Raw genomic sequence first — 26,947 nt, 5'->3', positions numbered from 1 at the left:
ATGATTCTGGGTGCTACAGCTGATGAACAGCCTCATCCACTGGTGCACCAGTATCTGCTGGTGTTCCTCTGTAAGCTGGAGCATCAGTGAGTATGTTAAATTCCTACAGAAGAGGCATTAAAGTTTTAGCTAGCAGTGGAAAGTGCTTGATCAGTTACTGCTGCTCCTTCTCAGAACTATGTCAGGATCTACAGTCAGGTAATACTGCAAACTTCTGCTTCTTGCACATTTAATGTAAAGACACTGTTTACACATTTGACCCTTCCTAACTTAAGGAACTCATCCCTTTTCCTTTTGAACTACCTCAGAGAGAAAACCAATCTGCATTGCATGAGATACAATAATCACAGCATAATACACCACTCTCCACACATGAATTCTTTTCTACTCATTTCAGGCATAAAGCTGGCCTAAAAGATGGGAGATGAAATGTAAATTACTCCGGCAAAAATAGGTAAATTAAATCTGATGAATTAAGAAAGGTCAGGTAGTTTGCTGCTTCTCCTTCCTGAGACCATTTGATTGTATTAATTATTCAAGCAGAAACACTTCCACCCCACTCCATAATACTTAAGCATGCCAAATGGTATGATGATCTTAATTTAGTGTCTCCTTGTGTCAGACGGTTACAAAAGACAAGCATTAACATTTTGTTGATAAATGCAAAGGAAACCTGCACTGCAAGTCTGATGAGAGTTTCATAAAAAAATTCTGAGGTACATCTTTAATTATACCTTTTAAAAATCAGACATGCCCCTGTACTTCTTAAGTCTGCAAACTAATTTGGTAATCTTAGCAAAGGAACGCTTTGCTCTTCACAATTCAGACAAAAAAATGCAAATCAAAGGCATGGAAGAGGTCAGTTCTCAGCTGCCTGAGACTGACTTTTACTGAATCAGCTTCAGAGTTATGTGAATAACAGAATCCTTTAAGCTGGAAAAGATCATTCAGTCCAGCCATTAACTCAGCACTGCCAAGCCTCACCACTAAACCATGTCCCCAAGTGCCACATCCACATGACTTTCAAATATCTCCAGGGATAGTGATTCAACCACTTCCTTGGGCGGCCTGTTCCAATGCTTGGCAACTCTTTTGGTGACAAAATGTTTCCTAATATACAAAAATATAGGAACATCTCATATTTCGTGATGGTACCATTATAAACCATGAGAGTAAAATAAGAGTGGCTTGTGAAACATGGGATGCATTAAGACGCATTGACAGTAATGTTAAGTATTTGGGTTTGCTTCATATTTTCTGGATAAATTACTTCTCTTTGGTGGACTGTGGGAAGGGTTATTCTAAATTCTCCCCAAGCTTCTCTCTGTTCCACAGCCAGCACTGGGATAGAGATACTTTCCTGCAAGAGATAATGAGTACTAATGAACCTCAGAGCTTTAAATTCACTGCAATGTTTGGAAGTGCCAAAATTAATTCCCAATTAAGACTCTTATGATTTTTCATTATATAAAACTGTTTCTAACCTCTGGTGTTACCTAATCCACAGGTTCTTTTCTCTTACTTGTCATTCAGTGATTTTTTCAAAAGACATCCCTATCACTTGTGTAATTTTAGAATTGAATTCACAAATTTAAGTTCCTTCTTCCCTGATAACTTGGTCACAGTTTTTTACAGTGTTTTTACACCTACATGCTAAGAAGAGAAGGACTTAGGGAGAAAAATAAACCAAAAAGAAAACCAAAACATAGCTGAGTGAATGTAGCAGACATTTTTGAAAATTACTGTGCTGTTATCCTCCTGTTATTTTCAACTGGAATGGTCCAGATAATGCTAACTTTTATGTATTTGCTCAAGAGAAAAACAGAAAACACTGGACTAGACTGACCACACTTTCCATTGGCCCATAGATTTTATCACCTGACATCTGATGAATTCGTAATCTCTGCTGGGAAACATGAAAACAGAGGTTCAAAAAAAATGACAAGAGATGAGAAAAATATGAAAGTGTTACTTAACACAAATTCTACCTTGGAAAAACAGTCAAGTTGAATACATGGTATTTTTTAAGAATACATTCATATCAAAAATTTGAGACGATTTGGGGTTTTTGCATTTGAAAAAAAATCCACCTGTTTCAGTACAAACCATTCAGTCACTTTTGCAATGGAAAATGTTCCTCACAGACACCCAAAGCCTCAGATCCCAGAACAGTTCATGTTATAAGGTTTTGAGAGAGTAGGAATGTTTTGAGTGGGACTGGAGCAGATTCTTTAATTGAAATTATTATGTTTTTGTCAAGACAGGGAAAACGTCAGTTAAAATCTGAGAACAAAACCTGCAATAAATCCTCCTCTCTGTACTCCCTCTCAGTGGACGCCTTAGGTCTGATTTCTATTAGCTTTTCACACCTTCTTTCGTGTTATAATAATGCATATAAATGAATTAGGCATGACCAATTCAAATGTGTGCCAGCACTAAGACAGCACAACTTTAGAAGAATCTAGAAAATTGTAGGTCTAGTGAGGACACGTCCACTGTATGAGTCAACAGCAACTAATTGAAAATGACAACTTCTCAACCGGTTTCTGAAATGCAGGATTTCTGCTCACATTGGCCACCCTTGGCAAAAAAACAAATGCCATCAAGAGGATAAAGGTAAAACAACATCAGAGTTTCACCTAATGTCAAGATCTGCGTAGTACCTGCTGAAAAGCTCGAGTTCACTCTGTTTCTTTACTAAAAATAAAACAAGTATATTTAACATAAAAAGTAAATTGAAAACATAATTATGTTTTATATATTACTGGAATCACTTGTTCTCTTGGGAATTTGTTATATTAGATGCTATTTAAAATAAATTCTGGAAAATTGTACGGAGTACTTTTAAAGATGAAAATGTAAACAGATTGGAAATATCATCAATCAAATAACATCAACTTTAGATGAATGAGTAAATGAACAAAACTCTGTGGCTGGCCATCAGCAGCAATATCACTCACAAGGAGCTACAATAAACTGATCAAATTTTCCTCATCTTTGGTGTTTTTTTTTTTTTTTTTTTTTTTAATAAGCACAAATGTAATATTGGTGTGAGAAAGTCTGCCAGCTTTCTACTTCCTATGGCCAGCTAGGGCCATGTCAGCTGTATTTGTATCGTTATTGACTGAATAAGGGTTTAGAAATAAAACTCTTTATGCAGCTTCTAAGCTTCAAGCAAGAGCCCAATGAAAACTGCAAAAGCACTTTAGATACCATGACTGGTATAAACTATTTTGAAGTTATTTTTCCAGTGCTGTGAAATGTAAGTACCAAATAAAATACACAAGATATGACAGACTTCCATATTCCCAGCAGAGTGAATCTTGAGAAGATTCACTTACCATGTGAAGATGTATTTATCATAATGTACCATAACACATTTTGTTCTTGTGGATATGTGAAGTGCCAAGTCCACCAGTTTTGGATGCCAATTTCTGTAGGGCTGTGCTTTTATATAGCTCCTGGAAATGTTACAGTCTTTGGTAATGGCCAAAGGGCTCCCCTGGGAGCTAAAAAAAATTTCACTATGAAAATCTTTACTTTTGACAAGGTTTCAAAAATCATCCAGGAGATGAGATAGTATCTCGGTCTCAGATACCTGCTAATTTGACACAGGATACATATTTTCAAGAAAGCCAGGCTTTTAGGACAGTATGTTTACCCACATCACTGTGTTAGCACTGCTTCCTAATAAAAAAGGAAGCCTTTCACAGAATTGTCTGAGTTTTGTAATTCTAATTAAAAAGGGTTTTTTTTACTTATTATTGCAAATTGTAATTATATTCAGTTATATACAAAATTTCCACTATATACGTAGTTATACACACACGTTGTTGAAATATCTACTTTCCTTTACACATGAACTGATCTAAAACTGACAACTCCACCAAAACCGAGTAAGGAAACTTATTTTTTCGGCTGTCAGTGTTTAGGGAACTCTACTTGGCTCATGTTTTAGACTACTGAGAAAATGAATGTAACCTGAGGAGCAATGTTAGGAGAACTTTCATGAGCAGTTATTTGGTGTTTATAGTACTCTGGGTATTGAAGTTTATTTGCTTTTCACATCCAGTTATTCTGCTTCAGCTGCAAGAGACACTGAGACAGATGCCTTGGAAATACCCTTTAGCAGCTGCTTTCACAAGGTACACATTTTAACAGTCAAATTTTACTGTCATCAGAAGACACAAACTCCTTGAATCCAGGCCAGGTTTTACCATCAATACTGCCATATAAATGAGGAGGTCTAGCATAAAACATGACACTCAAAATCTAACAATATGAATTCCTGTTAGAGTTGGCACAGGCTAGTTCACTGGTTTTGCTCATCTGAACATGACCCTGCTCCCAAGCTCCAATGTCCATTTGATTGTTGACCTCTGCTTGCTTTTAGCTCTGGCTTTGAGGAAGAGGCTTAGTCTGCAGACCAGAATGAGATCCCTATTCTGATATTCTCCCTTTCCATTCCCGTTAGCCCATGGTTCAGTGTCTCAGCAGGATGGACAGCACCGTCTCACTGCCATCTTCACAGCGCGGCACTGCACTCTCCTAGAAAGCCAGAAATGCAGAGTCCGTGACTTCAGATGAGGCAAGAAGAAATGTGTGGTCTCCCATTTCCTGGGCAAATGTTCAGAGCTACAGACTACTCCATAAAAATAGATGTTGTCTGTCTCCCTGAGGAAAAACACAGTTGCTGAATTTGGCAGTAACTTCAGCGCTGCAACTGTGAGGTTGGCATGTGTAAGGAACATGACCTGAATATGGTGATGCCTTGTTGGGGCTACCTAAAAACAGAGGTCATACACAATTAAAAGAATAAAAAGCTGTTATATTTATTGAAGGGCCTTGAGGTACATTTCAGGCAGATGAAGACCCCCCAGGGGCTACACCCAAAAAATGGGCAATGGGTCATGAATTTTCACACTTTAATAAACTTGGTCCATTTGCATACTGGGGGTTAATCTTCCAATTACAGCTTCAGGCAATGAAGTAATTTACCCCAGGTTTGCTCAGCCCCATCTCACTTTTGTTTATATCTCTTGGGGCATGAGATGGTAAGGTGTCCTTGATTCTCAGGCCTATAGAGGAATTGTTTTGTCTTACCAAAATGGGCAGACAGTAACTAACACTCTATATGGAGTTTAGAGTTACATACTAAAGAACTGCAGGATTACAAATATATGAAAAATATAAAAGCTAGAATCCTAAGGCATCAATGGGACAGCAGGGAATAGAACTGCCAGCTTCTATATAGTAGCTGAGTGCCTTCCATTCTTTGGGGCTTTTTAAACTTCCACAACACATCTGAGGATATATCTGTGGTTAAGCAGCTGGTGGATTGCTTTCTTTAATGTTTGTATAAGTTGTTTCACACACTAGAGTAGATGTTCTGATCTCATCAGAAATTATTTAGTTCAGTTATCCTAGGAAGACTAAAGCACTGAATGGAATTAAACTCAGAGGTCTCCTGAAAATGTAATCTGATTCTTTATCTTCTGGACGAGGTTTCTCTGTACTGGTTAATATATTTTTCACCATCCCCAGGAATGAAAAGCCCATGTTTTCAGTCTGATGGTCAACAAAGGGAAAACATAAAAAGGGTGATGGCTTAACAGGAATCCTTAGGACAAGGACTACAGATTCATAAATTAGAACCGATTCAGAGAGATGCCAAGGCATCCCAATACAGGTTAAAAGGTGAAAGAAACATCATTGTCACATACATTCAGATGCCACAAGATGCATTGCAACTGAAATGTATATTATGAGGATTAATTCCAAACTTTCTTCTAAATTATAATAATACTTACTTGAGAGGAGAGAGAAGAATATTGCACTCAACTTTGCAAACTGACCTGTAGATAACAAAGGACAGAAAACAGGAAGATAACAAATTAAGCCCGTGAGCAGCCAGGCAGTGTATTATTCTGAAAAAAGCCATGCACAAGCCTAGAAATAAAGGGAGCAATTAGGGACCCAGAAAATAAACCCACTGAGAATTGTCTTACACAACATATCAGCAAAAGACTGTACCAAGAACAAAAGTGGAAACAGATGTGGGAGGATACACGCTGTTAGCATTTACACTTGTGCATTAAATGTGTTTGGGTTTTTTTCTGATACAGATACTTGTTATTTACAACATGCTTAAAAAAAAAAAAAAAAAAAAAAAAAAAGACAGAAAGAAGCCTCCTCTAAGGTTTCCTGTCCCTGATTTCCCTATGTATCTTAGTTTTTTAATAGTAATTTAGAGTTCAGTACAAAAATCTTTCTTGGACACAAGGTGACACAAAATAACAAGAGTGGGTTTGGGCCAACCATCTTTCATGCTACACTACATCTACATGTTTTTCTAAATGTGCTGATTTTACACAAAGTGAGACATTTAATAGCATAAAAATGGTTACCAGATTGTTACTGAGGTGACCATTCTGCACCCTCAGTAGGAGTTCCTCCTTGCAGATTTTTTCAGCTGACAATTGCATTACGATAGCTACAGCTTCTGGCTTTCTTTGGCAATCCAGATGAATGCAGTGTATATGTGAGTACAAACAGTAAAACTGCTTGTTATAAATTCCAATGGTTTGATGCAAATGAGCATAGTTGACCTGGCCTCTGTTCAACAGCATACCCTAAACAGAAATTTTCCAATTTTCCTGTGTTTTTCCAATAGTAAGCTGTGGCTTTTTTAGAATACTCAGTGATATTAACAGAAGAAGGGATAGAAGAGCGAAATACCACAAATAAACAGCAAATTGCAGAGAACAACTAGTGCCAAAGCACATGTCTCGGGGCCAATATATGACACTCTCCAACCAGCTCCTAATCCTTTTAGTAGTCCCTATTAACTTAATACTTTTCTTGCTTCCTTTAAAGCCATTCCCTAATTTAAATGGCATCACTCATACTGGGAAGGACTTCTCAGGCATTGCCATTACATGTTTTGGGGCTGTAGTATTAACTAAAAATAGATTCTACTTACAAGTCACTACTGTCAAATCACTGCCTGATAGGAGCTGACAGTCTCACAGACAGTAAAGTACATCATGAAACTTCTGAGAAAATGCTGTTAAGCAGAACTTGTCTAGAATGAGAACTCTCTGTTCCCTCAGTGAATATATTTTTGACATATTTTTTTGGCCAGGGGAGTGTGTGTGTATGTGTGTTGGGTTTTTTGTCTGTTTTTGTCCCCTGGTGGAAACAAGTAATGTAAAACAACGGGGAATAAACTTCACTCATGTGTAGTCTTGGCCTACCTAAATTCAGGAGTTTTATTCTGATGTTAATAGGGAGAAGATTTCCTTCCTTTCTCCTGGGAATGTTGGTGGAAAACAGCAGAAAAATTATTTTGACTGAAGCAAAAGTAACACCCAGTGCCATCAAATGACATCCATAACTTCTCCTGCCCTTATTTCTCGTGCACATACATATTGAATTTTATGCATGTATATAATACTGTTGTAACTTGTGAAACTCAAGTAACACTGTTGCCATATATTGCACTTCCATACTGTAATCAAAATACAGTCAAACTGGTTTGTTTGTTCTTTCTGAAGAACATGAAATTTTTACCAGCAAGAATAACATTTACTATTTGGTGCCTGATAGCTGTGACTACTTAGGCACCCCTTCTCTAAACTGACAAATATGTTTCATTAAATCAGCAGTAGCTGTTCATCCTGTTCAGAAGTTTAAATGCTGTGATTTTTGACAAGTCTTATCTTGGATAAAAAGTTCTGACAATTCCCCCTATGTCACCTGCTGTTGCCTTAATAAATGATCTATAACAATCCTGCTCCTTTTGTCATGTCCTTAAAGACCTCTGCAATTAAATGAAATTTGGCAACCTACCACAGGCATGAAGCAGGTCTACATCAACAATAACCTCAAAGTTACCTCAAATTTTGACAAGACTCAATGAACTTTTAAAAGACTAATATATCCTACCAGCTTTACAGAAAAGAAGACCAAAAGAGCAGCAAATCTTCATTACGAGTCAAGCCTGTCAGACATAGATTGTCTCCAAAGTGACCAGCACTGAACATTACCAGAAAATTACCAGAAAAGAAGGTTAGATTTTATTAGCTCCTAGAAATTAGCAGTATAAAGAATTGCTGCCCATAAAGTGATTTTGAACCTCATTTGCAGACATCTGGTCTCTCAGAACATGTCTAATTTAGTTACTGTACCCCATTTAATATGTTCTTGAGGGGTGAGGTCCAAATTTGAGCTGATCACTATGTAGAAACAAAGTTGTTTTTGCCTGTTTCAGCTCTGCTCCTAAATAACTGAACTAGGTTTTCCCTCTTATTGACACTGCTTCTGACTTTATAAGAAGAAATCTATTTTATATTCAGATATTCCAAGTTAGAATAACTGAAAACAATAATCTGGCAATAATCTGCAACACCAGGTAGAATTGGAGACCATGATGCAAATATGGGCATCTACAGAATTCCAGCTCCCCCTGGCATATTTGCTTTGCTCAGACTCTTAAACAAATGCCTTTTGAGAGCTTCCTCAGGGGGGTGTTTAATAACAAATCGCCAGGCTTCTCTGCACCAGATGCTTGTTGAATACTTGGTGCTCTGGGATACAATTTGTTCCAGACCCTTTTCTGTACCTACAGATTCTGGCAATGACAGTAACACACAGACTGCACCTGAGCTTCAATTCACACTGGAGAAACCTTATGAATGTTTCTTGTGATTGGAGATAAAAAAAAAAAAAGATATGAAAATAGCAGGTCATCTTGACACCACCAAGCAGCACCTGTGGTAGTGGGGAATGAGCTCTAAGTGACATGGCAGGCATGGGCAGAGAACAAGCCCAAAGGCAGTTCTGTCCCACCTGCTTCCCTGCTACGCATATGGGCCACTGCTGTGTGCCTCAGGCAGTGTGGTCTTCTTGGATAGGCACAAAGGCTGGATGCATCTGTGTCTGTGTGAGGGAGGCAGCAAGTTTTGGAAAGTGGCTGCTCTGGTAACCCAGAAGAGATCACACTCCAGAGGCCAGGGCTGGTCAGATGGCACTGGGCACCTGAGGGCCATGATCCTTTCTCACTTATGGAGAAACATGGGCAGTTGGTGTCCTTTCCCACCTGGTACGCCTCATCCTGCAGCTTCTGCTTCAGGTACTCCTCCATTTTCAGTTCATTCTCCAGCTGGCGCACAGAGTCATTCTCGTAATTTTCATCATCTGCTCTGACATAAGGGTCTCCATCTTCTGTAACCCTAAAGATAATTATTAATAAATAGCCTCCTAAGATGAATGACATTCAGAGCCAATAAAACTTCCCCTTATTGTAATCTGTGAGGACTGTGGGATACTTTAGCCATATGCTCCACCAGTTAGTATTTTCCTGGCAGTGGAGAACACTTCTGTTATTTCCCTCTCTCATGAAGTACACCAAAGGGCATATTCTGCTGAAGGCACTCCCCTAAGGAAATGAGTAACAAAAGTTCTCAATAACTTCATACAAAGAGGCTGAACTAAAAATAACTAGAAAGATGTCTATTGTCTCCAAAAGGAAAGACCAGGTTGTAAAAATCAATCTGTTTCTTCATCAATTGAGTAGGTCAATGCATTCTGCTTTTCCATTTACACATTTCTCCTTTTCCAGTGAGCCCTAGCAGGTCTCTCAGTCTGGATAAATAGGGAATGGGATTGCAGGGCATGTTTGGGAAAACAGCTGTCCCACAGCCTCCATGCTGCCTGAATGTTCCAGGCTGGATGTGAGACAGCTCACTCCTGAGGGAGTCCTAAGTTCCAGGCTTTATTGTTTACAGAGCCCACTACTATGTAACCAGGAAGCACTTGGATTTACGCTTTTTTTTTTCTTTCTTTCTTTCTCAAATAATTGAGAGGGAGAGGAAATACTGTGTGATGCACAGTGCTTTCAGAGGAAGAAGGATGAGATGAGGAAGGGGTGTCAGGCAGGTACCCACATGTCGCTGCGCATGGAGCCGGTGGCAGCAGCGCTGTGGATGTACCCCGGCTTCCGGGCGTGGATCTGCGCCAGGAAAGCCTTCTCAGACGTCGGGGATGGAACCAGATCATCAAAATGAGTCCGTCCAAACTCAGAATCCACATTGCTCTCTGTCTCGCTGCCCACTTCTGTGAAGCAAAAAGTCCCATTTAACTTTCACAAACGTATATGTGCCTATTTCTTTAAGCATTTCTTTGCCTCTCCAACCGAGAATGCCACCTCCTCATAGTGATTAAAAGCATATTCCACTTATATTGGCAAAGCTTATAGTTTCCTTCTTGGACCAAATACTGAAAATTTTGCTTATCTCAGTTATTAGGTAGGCTATTTTACAACATGTCCTGTATGATCTATGCTAAATCTGATTTCTTGAGAGTGAAATTCCACTCTATGTGGAATCACAGACAAATTTTTCACTGTATCCAACTGCACCTCTACATCCATGGCTTTGAGAACTGCTGAGTTCCAGACGCTGTTGCTTAGGGATTTTTTTAACAAAAGCATAAACATTTTTGAAGATATGTATCTTCCTACCTCCTATTTTTTCCCTACAAATGTGAATTGTCACTGTGGTGACTATTCCCCCTCGTAAGCCTCACTCACCAGAATTTAGTTCTTTCACCAAAGAAGACATGGTGTTGGTGATTGAATCTGCTGCCACCAGCAAATCATTTCTTAAGTTTCGTTTTGCACCTGAAGCAAGAGATGGACAAAGCACAGTGTAACTATTATTCACATGACATATGTTTTACTGTTGAAAGCAGTTTTGACCCTGCTGAAAGCTGTCATTGTGATAATTCAGGGTATCAAAGTCCTTGCGAGAGGCACATGCAGAAGAGATCTCTGCAGAACGGCCTCATTTACTTATGCTGTATGCAAAAGCAGAAGCCTACCCTCATGCTTCATTTAACCACAATGCCAGATATGTGGAGATTATTCATTGCCATCAAGCTTGCATTTGTCTGGTGACACCAGCAGACCAGGCCTGGAGGATTAAATCCAGCGTGAACTCATTTACAGTGCCTGTGGGGGAGGAGGGAAGAAATGAGGTGTTTTCTCTAAGTTCCCACAGCTCAGCTTAATGATGCCATTATTGCCAGATATTTGCCAGATAATTATGGCAAATGTTGAAGAAACACACTTGACCTCATCCCTCATCAAGACTGTATGTATGGATTTATTTTCTCTGCTCCCTCTCAGCCTCTCCTGTAGCTCAAGGATTTTCTTGCATATTCTATAATTTACTGTCTCTCTCTCCCCCCACAGCCCTCCTTCCTTTTTTTAATAAAGGAAGCACAACTGCTTCTCTAAATAGCCCGAGGCTGCTTTTAAACTCTTTCTAATAATGCATCTAGAAGTGTTTCCCTGCTGAACCTGGCAGTATTCCCTTAACCATAAATCATGAGAGATTCTTGTGAGCTACATGGAATACTCCTTCCTTAGGAGGGGTCTGTGTGCTTAAGTCCCTCAAACCCTGAACATAGATACTATTGTTGAATAGCTGAATGATCAATATATTCCACAGAATTGCCAGTCTTCCAAATGCAACAGGAATAGGCTACTGTAGATTTTTTAAAACTCGCTGAATGCAAACCAATACATTTGAAAAAGTTTCTCAAATCCTAAAGAGGTTTTTTTTAAATTTATACATTAGCAAATAGTTACTGGAATGTAAATTTTAGTAGTTAAACTCTTACAAACACACAGACAACCACTCCCTCTCTAAAGTCTTCCCAAATTTGTGCCTCTGAAATATTGCAAATGCTGTGAAAGAGAAATGGAAACAATGAAGAGAAAACATCCTTTAACCATGGCTTTTCTACATTATGTGTATATAGGCAGATCTCTGTTGGTGCAGCAGAGAATGGAGACATAAATCTCAGCCCAACCCCCTCACAAAGTCATATGTCAAGATGTGACAGAATGCTGGCTTCAAGTTCTTTGGGTTTGACCTTCCCATCCAGAGCTTACAGTAAATAATGACACAAACCTAGATATTTATCAAATGCAGAAGCTTTAAAATGTGATCACATAACTTCTTATATTGCTTTTGATCTTGAACAGAACACATTTTTACACTTAAAATGCATTTGCCTGAGGCAGACTTAGCATTGTTTAAGAATATTTTATTGTGGCCACTACATTATTTATCTTACTCTTAACTCTAGAAGAAGCTGTCCATTACAACATAGGAGCTAGGGCTCCATATTTTTGCCTGTCTTGATTTTTCTCATAGCAGAAAAAAAGGAAAACATATTGCCTGTTTTTCTTTTGCCACAGAAAATGCTATTAGCAGCAACTCATTATGCTGGGACCAGGAACTCTGCCTATGTTCAATACTTGAATTGACCAGTGCTTTAGGAGAAAGTTCCTGATTACATTACAGATCCAACCTTGTCCAAAAATACACACAAAGACACAATTTACAGGAAAATCAAGGAGAAGGGTGCTTGAGAGGGCTGAACTAGGTTCCTGGGAAGAAGCTTCCACTGTACCAGAGGAAATTCTGAGCTTACATTTAAACTTATGTTTAATTTGGGTTGGGGAAAGAGGGAAAAAACTCATTCAGATCATAGAATTGCAATTATGCAAATATTTTAGAGAGAGAAGATTTAAAAAATAAGGACTGTTTCTTTATTTAGATAACAGAGACTACTTGCTTTCAATGTTATTCAACAGAATAATTTAATTTCTGGCCTTAGAAATTCAAAACACTTTAAATTTTATTCTTACTTGAAAAAAGAGTGGGAAGGTGATGAGTTTTCTGGAAATGCAAGAAAAGGGTTCACCAAGACTTTCAGACTTGATTCCTGTCTAGTCTAACTGGATCCTTCTCAGGCCCAAAGCAAAAAGACAAGGGACAACAGTCATAAGTTGCATTAAGGGATGTTCCGATCAGATAGAAGGACAAGGAATTTACACAGTAAGGATAGTGAAACACTGCAACAGAGAAAATGAGTGACAGAAACCATCCAGAGCACAACTGGTAAAGATCCTGAATAGTTTGATCTCACTTTGAAGACCTCTTTCTTGGGGCAGAAGGACACAGTGACTTACAAAAGCCCTTTCCACCTAATTCTATGATAATATAATTTACTTCTAGCAAAGTCTTTATTTAAAACACACTGACAATGCCTGCTGAGGTCAATAGTAATTTTCCTGGTTAACAGAGCAGTGATAACTGTTCTCACCCTCTTGCATCAAAATTCCTTCTTACCCTAAGCTCCATTAATTGACACCATTGTCCAGTTTCTGCTTACCTGCTTGCTTTGACAGCTTGCTTTGACGGCTGACAAAGTTGATTTTCAATGGCAAAATGCAGCTGTCACAGATATTTTTTGTTTCGTTTTATTGCATGCAACTCAGAAGGTCAAGTACATTAAGTCAGTAACCAAAAGAAATAATGATTCTTCAGTCTCCAAGTGCCTCGGACAAGCTGTTAGCGGGACTTACTTTGTGCAAAGGCTTCCTGCACATCTCCTCCCACCCCGGTCAGAGAGTCCTGCGGTGCGTGGGTCGGGGTGGAGCAGGCAGAGGCAGACCTGATGGGCATGGGAATGGGCCGGCTGATGGTGTGGCTGGGCGAGGAGCGCGGGGAGCCTGCCCCCTGCGTCTGCAAAACAATCAAGGGGTTAAACAGGGGCTTTGCAAGAGCCTGCACGCTGTCCTGGTCACCCATCCCTCAGCTTAAAGGCATCGTGCTCTTTGTCGATCAGTTGGGTAATGTTAATTTTGCTAGGAGAAATAATCCAAAGTCAGTTGTTAGTTGACAGCAAGGCTTCTGTTTAGAGAAACAGTAAGCAGGAAAATATGAGTCAAGATCTGACTTCCTTCAAGCATGGGAAAATGTCAGGCAGCTAAATAAAAAAAAATCCAAGTTAATCAAGACCACACTGCAGACCTCTCTGCCCTCTCCCCTTTCACTCCCCCAGCTCACAGGCATGCCTGCTAAACTGTAACCCATTCTGGCTGTGAGAAGGGGAGAGCTGCTGGTACCAGCATGGCTTTCAGCCCAGGCAAGGGACTGGAGCAGCCCCTTTCAGCAAAGCCCTGACACAAGAGCTGATCACAGCCCTGCCCTCCACCTCCCCGCAGGACAAGTTCATGGTACATGCAGCCTCTCAGTCACATAAAGTCTGACACTTGCAATAAATAACACACATTTCTGCTTTTTATTTGGAGCTAGAGAACTATTTAAGCCACTATTAAATTATCTGCTCCACATACTCAGACACTCCCAAAACACTGTGGGGATAGGGCAATATAAATTCCTGCTATGGGTTCAGCTGCTGGAAGTGAAAACGTTTTAACACCAGTTATATAAATGTCATGCTGTTAGCACCACACAGTTAGGATCACTTAGCAGAAATTCAAGCAGACTTTACAAAACTGCAATTTTTACTAATGCAGCTAGGTGAATGATACCAAGAGACACGGCACTCTTCTCGCCCTCTGTTTCAAAGTCCTGGCAACCTGTATCCATTAAGAGAAAACTAATGCTGGAGCCCACACGAAACTGCACGTGGCTTTTGAAACCCAGTGTTTAGCAGATGCTAAGGATGGAGGCTGCTTGAGTGCTTTTAAAGGGGAACTGCAACACAAGCTCCAGGTTGTTTTTAGTCAAAAGTGACTGGAGAGGTGGTTTTTCCCTTATCTTGGCTTTATTTAAAAATACAGGAGGATTTCTTAATTCTTCTCATGGCATTTATTTCGACTCTGGTATTGGTAGCCACTGCAGCTCTGATTATGTTTGGCAAATATGTTCTAAGAAAGACAGGCCATTGCAGGTTAAGTGCAGCATTGTTCTTGAGACTTTTATAAATTCCTGACCTGGACCATAAATAATGTATCAGAATATTAAGCTATTTGTTCTTCTATCCTATCACCCCTTTCTAAGAGACATTATCACCTGAAACTAATCAAGGGTATATTAGTTTTATGAGAAATAAGTGCATTACTGATGGAAGAATGGAGGACTTGATAGTTATAATTTCTTTAATTATTGGTTTTGGAACATTTACATGATGGATGTAAAAGGCAAATTGAATACATAAAGTCCAGATGCTCTCCTGTTTCTAGAATCATCTACACTAGCTCCAGAAGAAATGGAGATATTTAGTCCTCCAGAGGAAGGGCCCAGAGCAACTTAGAGATACTCCAAGGTCCTTGTTAGTCACAACCCCTGCACATCAGGCAGGGCACCTAGGATCTACAGCTTTCTTCTTTCATGCCCTGACAGAGCACATTTCATCCTCACTGAAACACATTTGCAAAAGAATTTGTGGTTCTCAGCTCTCTGAAAGAAAAGTGCCCTTTTTTTCTTGCTTTTTTCCTTAGCGCCCTTTTGCCTTTGATCTCTATTCTGGGAACATCAACAACAGAACTTTCAGGGAAAGATGAGGAAAAAAATGGACAAAATTTGCTTCATGCCATCAAGTCATATTCAGGAATGAACTTCATTTACTAAAAATAACAGATGCCCGCCAGTACTTCTGGGCTGGAATTTTCCCTTAGGAGATGTGGAAACTGCTGCACACCCAGTGCTTACCCTCTGTCTGCTCTGCAGCTACGACTGAGATCTTGTGCTTGTGATAAACACAAAATGTTTGAGAAGCACAGGAAGATGAAGCATTCAGAGTTCCTTTTCCAGAAAAAACCTCCTCACTTTTTATACTATTTGGGCAGTATGAGATGGAACTGATGAACAGCAAGTTAAAATAGGAGGATATTAGGGAATGCCTGATTTCAGAGAGGTGAAAACTCAATATATTTTACTAATTTAGATCCACCTCAGCCCACATTTGTGGGAATGAAATGTATTAGGATCAGATTCCTGCTTAGAGGTTATCAGGAGAATTGTGGTTTTCAAAGGCTGGACCTAATGGTCTGAAATCTGCTATGACAGCCAGTCGTAACTTCTTGGTAAGGACAGCAAAAAAGACAAGCACTGAATTGCTCCCAAACCTTGACAGCTCTACCAACTAAGGATTAAAGCATGCTGAAAGGGGAGCTACCACAGCCACTGTGGATATTTGGATGGCTTCAGCTTCTTGTGTTGTACTTGGTTGTACTTATCAGTGTTCTCATGCCTCCCAGGAAAATTTTCAGGTATTTTATTTAATTCACCACCCCTAGTCAAACTGCTACAGCTCTTAACTCTTGCTAGACAGGAAACCTCCCCACTATCAAGTGTCATGCATGCCTAACATAAAATGCTTGAAATGAGAACTGGCTTTACAGGAGTTTTAGCCCATTGCTCCCTCTGCTGGGACTGAGCTGGGATGACATATGGAGAAATCACACAGCCTCATCAAATGACAGGGATGTAAAGAACTCATTATCCTTTCTCAAGGAAGGGCAATGGAGAAATAGATAATTCATAAGTTTTAGATGAATTGCCAGGTTGCTCATTCCAATTGAATTCCTCCAGAAATTAATTTAATCCTGTTTCTCTCAACAGATCATGAAATAGCATAGCATAATGGGGAATCATTAAATGGAAATGGTGAGAGTAATTCTTTAGCATCACCACCTGGTATTCAGTGAGGCTATTACTCTTGGGAAAAAAATGTCATAAAAATACCTCATAGCAGCCTGAAAATGTGCTTTCACTTACACTGTCCAGTGCACATTTTATATGACAAGGTAACTCCTGCCACACTGGAAGCTTCTCTTTTGCGAACAGATCTTCAGAATCAAAAAAGACAGCCCTTACACGGAGGTGGTATTAGGGCAGATTTATATTTTTGAGTGCAACTCTACAAAAATTAGCCAAATGTTGGTTTTACAAAGGTGGGCATTACCTATGAACTCTGCATGCTGTATCACAGACAGAACACATCAGACTTGTGACTGCACTTCTGCTGATGAAAGCAGGAGGAAGTGCGTTTTGTTATAATGAAACACTTTTATTGAACTCATAAATCAGAATGCTCTCTGAAAGGTACCTTTTTTTTAAGCCTAATATATTTCCAAGATCCATTACAATACTAAAAATCTCCGAAACAATTAAATCTCCTAAAATTTACTATTATTAATGTAAATACTTCCTCTTTTTGACCGAGGTTGCAGAAAACATGTATTTCCCTGAAGACTCATGGCACTGTTAGCATCAATGCTGACTTTTAAAGATGTGCACACTACGCCCCGACTTTCTGGATAAAATGAGCTTTCAAACTTATTGCCCTTGTCTAATTTCAGCTCAGTTATGTTTTTCTTGAAAGTACAAGATTTCTCATTACATTTTCAAAATGTTATCTATTGAATTCATATTCTAGATTGGTTTCACTACATTTGAGGTGTGGTTTTTATACCTTACATGTTTTAATTTAGAGGAGTTAGGAAAAGATTCCTTGTAGCTATAGCTCACTTTCTAGAGCACTGTTTCATTGTGAAATTTGCTCCAAGACACTAATGTGGGAAAGAACTGCAAAATATTAATTTTGGTCAAAAGAACACACACACAGGAATAACACAAATCACAGGAACACAATTCCATTTAGGAGTTAGTGGGGCATCCAAATAGAAGGTAACTTGCTACCTGTTTCAATTCTTCTTCCTAAAGAAAAAGAGGATCAGCACATGAGATGAGCCAGGATGTCAGTGAAGAGCAGAAAACAAAGCCAAATTTGGAGCACAGGGTTAAAGGTGCAATTGATGTGGTTGAAGATATGAGACTAGGTTAAGGTCCCACCTTTGCACACTTTGAAACACCAGAACAGTGCAAAGTGTGCAGAAAGCTGCTGTAATTTCCTACCAAATTTTCTCTGTCCAGGCAGTGACTAGCAGCAGACAGCCTTCACTGCTGGTTGTGGCACTGCAGCATTTCATGGGTAGAACGAAAAATATCCTGCCTGGCTCCAGCTCCCAAAAATCTGCTGGTCCTGCAGTCGGTTCTGCTGCCACCAATTCGTACACTGTGGCCTCAAAGCCTGTGTCTAAGGAGGGGCAAGTGACATAAGGTGACAAACTCATCCTTTGATACAAATGGATTTAAATAAGTGTATGATGCATCTAAATGGAGGCATGTTGCTCTATGGATTTCAGTGGAATTCCTTCTGCTCTTATGTGAGCCATATTTGACCCAAGTTGCACTGAATTTCTATGAACTCATTTGACCTGCCATAGGAAACAACTAAAGAGACTCCTGTGCTACTCAGGGCGCTTTCTTCCAATGTGAATTTGTGGCATCATCTGTCCTGAAGCACATCAGGTAAAATAAGGCTGCAAATAAAAACACATCTTCCACCTCACCCTAGTCTGTCTTTAAAAATGTGCATGCTTTTTGGTTCTTAACTGAGCTCCTCTGTTGAGACATATTCCATTTGTCTAACAAGGGCCTGCTTCTGCATCTGGGAAAATGAAACAAGTGCTGTAGGGAAAGCATCTCTGAGCAGAGAGAGGTAGATGTGGTTGTCAAATGACTCATCTGACAGAACCAGCAACTGACTAAATTAAAGAAACTTTAATTTAAGAGCAAAGTTAAAGTTTAAAGCCTAGTGATTCTATACTGTCAGCTGCAGTGAATAATAGTGTACAGTGCTGAGGTTTTTTCCTTACAGCTAATAGTTAACTTGTTTTACATGTCAGTTTCTTTTCTTTTTCTTACTCCTCCTAGCAGCAGGTGACAGTGCTGTGATGCAGTACTGCTACAGGAATGACATCATCTGAGAATAATCTGAAACCCCTGAATTAAAATACCAAGGAAAAACATAAAAAGGGAGAGAAATACAGCCAAATTTTGTGGGTAGAAACAGTCAGGTTCTGCAGAATTCTGTGGTTACATATCCTCTCTCACCTCTCTCGCTTCACTTTGTGTTTTCCTTGGTAGTACCAGGTGGAGCTCCTTACCTTCAGCAGTTTCATGAGGCCTTCTAACTGAACCATCAGCTCCCTTCTGCTTTCCTGGAGAGCAGACATTCTCTGTTCCAGCTCATCCTTCCGCTGTCTGAGAAACAAGGAGACCTGATCAGAGCTTACCCCCCAACAGCAGCAGCAGCTTTCAACTGCAGCATTTTGCCAGCCCTACTATGGGGACACATGCCTACAGACCACAGGAAAGCAACCACACTGAATGAATTCAGCACAGGGTTTAGAAATGTGCCTGTGTGAAGGCTAGGGAGTTCCTTCTCACTGGGAATCCTCATAGGACTGAACAGTGATTAGGGAAAAGACAGACACTGACACAGACCCTTCTTCAAAGAACAAATGAGGTTCAAACAAGCTTGGGTTATATTCCCTTGTGCAAATGCCTGGCAATTTTAGCTTTGGAACTCTCTAGTCAATAACCTCACTAGCTGTCAGGAGAAATTAAAGACATGGCCTGAAGGACAGGAAATTACAGGAAGGGCATTGAACACAGTGAGATATGAGAGAAGCTAAGAGAGTTCAGAAATACAGACAAAAACCCACAGTGATATGCTTTTGTTTCTGTTTTTTTTCCTGAAAGCAAGAGGAAGACTATGACATAGTACAGATATAACTGCTTGACATTAGCTCTTTGCACTCGGAGTCCAGTGCTGTTGTGTGACAGTGTGAATACTGAGCCACTCTAAGTGTGACAGTCTCTCTGTGCCCCCATAAATCTGAACAGCTTTGATTCTGCACTGTTCCACTGCACAGGATGGGGGAACAGCACTTGCACATTTTAAACCACTAAATTGTGGGAGGTCCCCACATACAAACAAAATCAAATTGTTGCATCCTGTAAGTTATGATATAATTAACATTACTACTGAAAAATATACATATATTTTATACTCTACTGCATTGCAAATAATGAAATAATGTACAAACAGTACATTGTTAGCCTTGTACTACCTAGAAAATATGACAATTTAATCCTAAATGGAAAAGCACTGGAACCAACAAGACTTAAGCACATTTCCTGTATTTAGGGCAATATGAAACCCTGATTTTGAACCTTCACTCTAAGTGAGCAACTACAGATATAGTCAACATTGATTTCTACAGGACTGCTCATGTGTGCTATCCCTCACCTATATAATAGGATCATATAGTAACACTGCCAGGTTGCATTTACTCCTCTGAAAGATTGATCTATTTCCTGCTACAAAATGCCTGTGTTGGCTTTTCTTTTCTGGACAGGTAATGGTTGGAAATGCTATGAACTCTGCAAAGGCAGCAGAGTTCATTATTTAATAAAAATAAGGTTTGTGTAATTCTGAGTGGCAGCTCCTAGTACAGAGCTCTGCTGAGTTTTAGATTCATTCCATAGGGAGAGAGGATCTAAGCAGTGTGCACTGTACAGACTACTCCTCTGAGGTTTTTCTCCTGCTGTACTCCAGAGCAAATTCTTGTAAGTAAGGGGTTTTCCAATCTGTCTCCAAGACAGTACTGATAATGTGAAGGAGTGTTGTGTTCAAGACCTTGCTTCAGTTGAGTGCCACACTACAGCAGCTTGTGAAAGATGCTGGGACAGGTACCCACAACATGATTTACAGATCCCAGCATTTCTTAATACTGTGTGAACTAAATTGCTCTACAGCCCTATGTGTTTCAAGCCTGAAAAATCAGCAGGGTAACAGACATAAATTGGGGCTGCTACCGTGGGTCCTGATGTTTTACATATAAGAACAGCCTTGTGCCATCTCGAGTGTCTAGGAATTCGAGGTGGTGTCAAAATTCCCCAGTAAATCCAAAGTTAAGACTTTTGCCTTTCAAATGGTGAACATTTCAGAAGGAATGCAAAGCAGTTCAGACCCAGAGATTAAAAGTTATTTTATAATTCTCACATTGCATATTAAATCAGGGTGAGGAATAGGTGACGAATTCAGTAACACTGCCCTAAGGACATCGCATATCAAGGAATTAAAATAAGGGTATTATGCTTTAATATGTGTAGCAAAATTGAAAAGAGATAAAAGTTAAGTAGTCAGCCTGCCAATACTGCACAAACATTCCTTTTTGTTTTTTTAAGTATAATGAATTCTACTGATCAACTACATAGAAAACTGATTTCCTAAACCTGATGAAAATGGACTTTCAGTTTGATGGACAAGAGCTACATTATTGGTATATTTTACAGTGTACATGTTTTCATGACAGTCAGTGTTATATGCCTCACACAATGTCACTTGCCTGTACATCTCTAGAAATAATTACACATTAAAATCACTAATGGAAATGAAGAAGCTAATTTGTATTTAGATTGGAAAGCCAAAATAATGATTTGTGAATCAGAAAAAATATTTTTTGTGTGGAAACTTCATAATGAAACTATCAAGTATTTGTAAAGAAAAAAATTTAGCACAGTTTATAGTAATTTCCTTTGGATATGCATCAGGCCCCTAAAATATAAGCTGTGTGAGGAGCAGCTAAGCAGCAAGAAATGTTCTTTAATCAGAGGGCAGAGCAATCTAGCATTGTTTCACTGGAAAGAAAGTGCTTACACTTTCATTTCTATTCATACAGAGCATTTTGAATAGTTCTTATTGGATTCTCTGTCTGGCCCTCACAACGTGCACTTCAAGACTTCCAGGGAGCCTATGGATCTGGGTCAATGATAATTGTACTTCTTCAATGTGATATACATGGAAATTAGTAAATCTATGTAGAGTATCATAACTAACATGCAGTCACATCCATATTAATGTTTTTAGCTTGGTGGGATAACTGGAGGAAGGATCCTCTAAATCTTCAGCAGCAGCAGATGACATTACTCTTCACCCCACCAAATGACAAGGAGGATCATTCTGTAGCCTGGTTTTGCACCATGAAGGGAACTGACCTCTCCCTAGAGTTCAACACATGGGGGAAATTTCCAAAGATTAACATCTAATTCTGGATATATTTTCATGTAGTTCTTAATTTTCTTTAGCATAAACTAGAAATCTTTCTAAAGGCATTTGTTCTGAACATTTTTTCCCATATAATTAATGGCATTTGGACCAGGCTGTGGGGACCTGTTCCAAATGACCTAAGGGCCTAACTCTGCAAATACTAATGCATATGCTTAATTTAATGCAGAGGAGTAATACGTGGGATTTCTCATGCACACAGTTTCAAGCATAAGCTTAATCACTTCTAGGACAATGGGCTGCACCAAAAATGACTATAAAATACACATTGGCTGACTTATTTTAAAAAGCCTCTAAAACCAGGCTTATCTTTTACTTCTTCTCTTACTGACAATGACTGGTTTGGCCTCTGTCAAGGCCAGAGGTTTTACTGCTGTGGACTTACCTCAGGAGCCGGAGCTCTGCAAGGAGAGTGGGATTTTGTTGGGCCTTCTCTGGTGTGGGCTGAGATGCTTGCTCGTGTTCAAGTCGCAGCCTCTGGATCTCCTGTAGGATTTCTCTTGGGGAGGAGAACAAGCAGAAGACCATAAGTAAGTAATTTCCCACAAAACCAGCTCCCTGGACATTGCAAGAGGTGAAAAAGTATTACTGTATTTAGCTTTTAATCAATGAAGATGTACATAAAATGACTTGTTTGCAGCCAACCGAAGAAGCCCTCAGCAATGGGAGAGGGCTCTGGCTATTTTCTGAATAAACTCTTAGGATTTTGCCATAAAGGGAAATCATTCTTCAAACACCCCCCCCAAAAACACAGGTAGACATAAAATAGCTCTATGCTTGACTGAACTGCTCCCTTTTAATTGTTCACCACGAACATTTCCAGCACCTCATGAACTTTAAAAAAAAATTTCAAGTAACCTTTCTGGACATTGTGGAGAATCAGAGAAAATATTCAGCCCCTAAAATACTTTTAATGGAAACAGAGATGTGAGAGCAGTTGACAATTCACAGAACAGCACTTTAACAAGACTTCTTAGGACTGCCTTGTGAGCTCTGGAGTGCTGTCAAAAGGCTAATACAAAGCTTCACAGCAGAAGGTTGAAACCTTTGTGAATTTTGTCTCTTCTTCACAATGTGCTGGAAGCAGACGGTCAGGAGGCAGCCTTGAACTATGAAAGGCAAATCAAGACTGGAGCTGGTGGTGCTCATTACATGGTGACAGAAGGCAGTGAAGACTTTGGAACAGGAAACCATCTGGCCTGGGCTAGCCTCTGTTTTATGGTCCGGCACTAAGAGCAGAGCTCTGCTGCCATGTGTTTCATGGCATCAGGCAGTCTGGTACCCAGGCCAGGTTCTCTGCTGTTAACAAACAGCCATCACTACTTTTTTGAGCCGGCTGGCCTATTTCTCCTGGACACTCTCTCTCAGTCTCGGTCACATCTGCACCTTCTGTCTCATTTGATCAGCAGCCTAACTTGCTGCTAATCTTCCTGCAAACCTCTCCCAGGCAGACTGTGTTCTGAATAGCTTTAATCATCTTTTTCCTGAATAAAAGCAGGGGAGCATAACATTACAAGCGTGACTGATCCTTTTATCATTTCATGTTATAGTGCTACTGAGTATCCAACTGAAAGTTAATCCGGTTTTGAAACAGAAGAGACTTTTTTTTCTAACTCTTAAAAAAAAGCAGCTGCAAACAGTAAAGTATCCATGATTATATCATGTCATTGGACATTACGCTTCTGAAAACAAGGGGTGGCTATGGATTTCAGAGCCTTTATCCTATTGTATGAACCTTTTTGTGCTCTGTTTTTTTTTGTAGGGGGAAACATATGTGCCTGTATAAGCACATTGTACAGGTACAGGTGGTAAAAAATGCTAAGAAACGAAACAAACATATATGTAACATATGGGACTGAACAAAACCAGGTACTTAGTGGATCCTTACCGGTTTTTATTTTCAAGCTCTGCAATCAGCTGCCTTTGTTGCTTGTTTGCATCAATGGTGAAGGAGATATCTGATGCCCCCCTCTGCTGACTCGGCTGCTGTTGTAAAATAGAGAAGGCTGCATTGAAAGAGGACTAGCCAGCATGCACCATGAGTTCAACACAGATCTGTTCTGTGAAATCTGTTTACAGAAAGTGCAGTACCAAGCTTGCCTACACTAAAAAAAACACATTCATGTTGTGCTCATACCAGTATGGAACCATTGCTAGTAAAAGCAGAATAAGTGCTAGAGTAAATAAGACTCAGTGTTTACCATCCTGTCATTCATTGCTTTTTCACGCAGCTTCCTCTGAACCAATTATAGAAGGCAATGACACTGCTGCAGGCAGTTGCTGTAATGTGGCTCTAGATATTGATGCTACAGACAAGAGGAGCACACTGAAGCAAAAACCAGTACCTGCCTCCAGGAAGAACAAGATGAGTTTCCAGTGCAGTGATGCTTCTCTCTCTTGAAAGCACGGTTTTACTTTCAGTTTGAAAGCAGTGCTCAGTTTTCAGTCCAGCTGTGTGGCCCATTTGGCCAAGTTTTTGTATATGCTCTCATGATACTTCAGGAAACCTCTTTCCCCAGTCCTTCAGGTACATCAAAATCTTTTTTTTCCACCAGTAAAATGATTTGAGAATTTGTCTCTCACCAAACTAGGCAGTGCTCACTACAGCTTCATTGGACTATGCAATTTTTGCATATTCATCAGCAATAATCAATCATTGTTTTCCTTGTTCACACTCCTGTATTTCAGTATTGTAACAGTCACAATACAGAACAGGACATTTTGAAGTTTCACAACAATAAAAGATACCCATTTATTTCTAACTCCAAGGTGAAAGAATCAAGAATTTAAAAATACTCTGCTGAGTTACTGCTGTGATATGAGGGTCCCTCACCACAGAAAGCCCTGTGAAGTGTAAGTCTGGAGTGCTATTTCATGTCATGCCAGGCACCTCCTCTGCCAGGAGGTGGACCCTCAAAAAGGATGAATATACATTTCAATAGCCTAACAAAGGTTAGGAGTGTCCATAGGAAAAGGACAGTATGTTTCCCCTCAAACCACATACTATCTTTTCTGCTATGGATATATTTTCCCAATGACACATCAACCGCAGTGAAACAGACCAGTGCATAAAGAACTGATACATGCTGGTGGATATCAGCACTCATACAGGAGGAAGCAGGATCTTTATCCTGAATGCCCACTGTTATTAATATATTTGGTTCCTTAAAATCCAGAATGACTATCAGCAAAGCTTTAAAAATTCCCACTGCCTCTACTGGGTGTCACTCTTTTGCTTGGAAAGATTTCTCTTTACAGAAACCTTCTCTTTTCCTTCTGTCTCTTTTGTTCAAAGAGCAAAGATGGATGGCAATGAGAAATTCAGTATTTTCCTTCAAGTCAGCTCTGTTTATACTGTTTTCCCCTACATCAAGGACACATTATATGGAACTGGTGACAACTGATTTTTAACCAGAGACATTATCACTGGGAAATCATGTTCCCATAAAGAATTACTGTCTTTCTGAAATAAGACCATCATCTACAGGTTGCCTTAAATCTGAAACACTGTGTCACATGTCTGGTAATAATTAATTTGGGCTGGACTGGCGGAACACGAGCATCCCTCTCTTTCCAGGCAGCTGCAGGTAGTGTCAAATCTCCGTGACAGCATCTGCACGGGGCAGCAGACCCATCTTCATGTGGTCTGAATCTGACTCACTGTCTACATGATGTGTGGTGTCCAATTTCACCCTTTCAATTGACCCCACAGTTTGAAAATCTCAGTGTGAAAATGTTTCTAGGCGCTCCAGATCTGCTGCTTTTCACTTAACCATCATTCAGAGACCTTTGCTCTATCAAATGGACTGAGATTGAGAAAAAGTAGCTAGGCTGACCTTTTATGTACCATTTAAGATTTTATATACTTTGATTAGGTTCCTGCTTCATTTTCTCTTGTTCTTGAATGCAGTTAGTAAGGTTTTAGCCTGTCATCACCTTCTATCTTTGGACACAGAGAGCAGAATAATCATTGCACTGGAATGAAAATGGGACCCAGGGCTAATGCAGGGGGTCATTACAGTCATCCTGCTGAAGAATCTTTAATATCCTTAGTACTTAAGGCCCTAGTGACTGTGATATTCGAGCCAGAGAGTAAAATGGATTCACCACCCTGTTTTTCCAATGCAGTAAATCATTAACCTTTAACCAAAGCTAGTCCAGACAATATTTTATAGTCTTTCCCGAGTTCAAGATGTCAGACTCCCTTTGATGCAATTATTTAAATACCACTGCATTAGTATATAGATTATATGCATTAGTATGTGGATTCTTCATATTCAATGGACTGCATAAAAGTGTTACTATTAAAGCATCACAGCCTCTGATGAAAAGAATAGGCAAAAATAATCCATTAATCATTAGACTGTCAGATGTAATCTCCCTGATCTTGCCAAGCCCCTGGAACATGACAGAAGGAAAGTACCTTCCTTTAATTAAAACACTTACTGATGAAGAAGTTTCTGCTGCCAGCCTTGCTGCGTACCTGGCGATCAGCTTGTGTTCTTCATCCAGGCGACTTGCACTGTCAAGGACGCTGCTCAGGGGGAGGGGGAAATGGGAAGAAAGTTTTATACACTGCAAAACTGCCCTCTGCCTCAGCCAGCCACCACTTCACAGCCCCACACGTCAGAACTAAGGAGCAAACCATCACCAAATTAGGAACAGCTGATGTTAACTGAGCAAAGGGGAGAGAATTTCCCTAGAAAGATCAGCTCTAAGGGGCTGGGCAGCACCTTCCCTTAGGGAGAAAACAGCAGCGGTCTGCAGACCACAGTAAAGGTTGTACAGGACACAACTTGCAGACTACTCTGCCCAAAAAGGGTCAGGAGGTGGTTAGAACCATCAGTCAGCATTTACTTTGCAACTCAGCTTTGTCATATCACCTGGAAGACTACTTTTACCAAAAAGTAAAACCAGCGGATTAGCAGGAGCCTCGGTGTTGGTTGAAAAAGACTAGAGATGCTTTGTCATATTTGAACCAGAAAGCAGTGTTTAGGACAGTTTTGCAGGGCACTTACCAAGGTCTCACAGTTCACTGTTGGTAACCACTGATCTAGGAATTTATAATCAGGCTTTCTCTTTTATTCTTGGTTTCTCGCTACTTGGGAGCAAGACTTCACAGTGCCATATGGCTGTGATC

The 26,947-nt window shown here is 39.8% G+C and overlaps 1 protein-coding gene across 30 annotated transcripts in view; it reads right to left on the bottom strand.

Annotated features, from left to right (window-relative positions):
• Positions 1-26,947, bottom strand: part of DTNA (dystrobrevin alpha) — a 221,835-nt gene that overhangs the window by 4,039 nt on the left and 190,849 nt on the right. For 15 of the 30 annotated variants that reach the window (XM_085572084.1, XM_085572079.1, XM_085572077.1 and 12 more), the window contains 9 exons: positions 26,254-26,341; positions 23,696-23,793; positions 22,193-22,306; positions 18,839-18,935; positions 17,529-17,546; positions 13,442-13,601; positions 10,592-10,681; positions 9,948-10,116; positions 9,101-9,233 (listed from right to left, as the gene is read on the bottom strand). In XM_085572084.1, coding sequence (XP_085428210.1) covers positions 9,101-9,233; positions 9,948-10,116; positions 10,592-10,681; positions 13,442-13,601; positions 17,529-17,546; positions 18,839-18,935; positions 22,193-22,306; positions 23,696-23,793; positions 26,254-26,341 — 967 coding nt within the window. Of the gene's footprint in view, positions 1-5,810; positions 5,856-9,100; positions 9,234-9,947; positions 10,117-10,591; positions 10,682-13,441; positions 13,602-17,528; positions 17,547-18,838; positions 18,936-22,192; positions 22,307-23,695; positions 23,794-26,253; positions 26,342-26,947 lie in introns of all 30 variants that reach the window. The other 15 variants (XM_085572095.1, XM_085572093.1, XM_085572096.1 and 12 more) reach the window with 4 other exon arrangements.

This window comes from Lonchura striata, chromosome 2 (genome assembly GCF_050655825.1).
Source record: "Lonchura striata isolate lonStrDom1 chromosome 2, ASM5065582v1, whole genome shotgun sequence".
Lineage (NCBI taxonomy): Eukaryota > Metazoa > Chordata > Aves > Passeriformes > Estrildidae > Lonchura > Lonchura striata.
The sequence above is the reverse complement of the archived record's forward strand: the minus strand, read 5'-3'. Positions and strand labels throughout refer to the sequence as shown.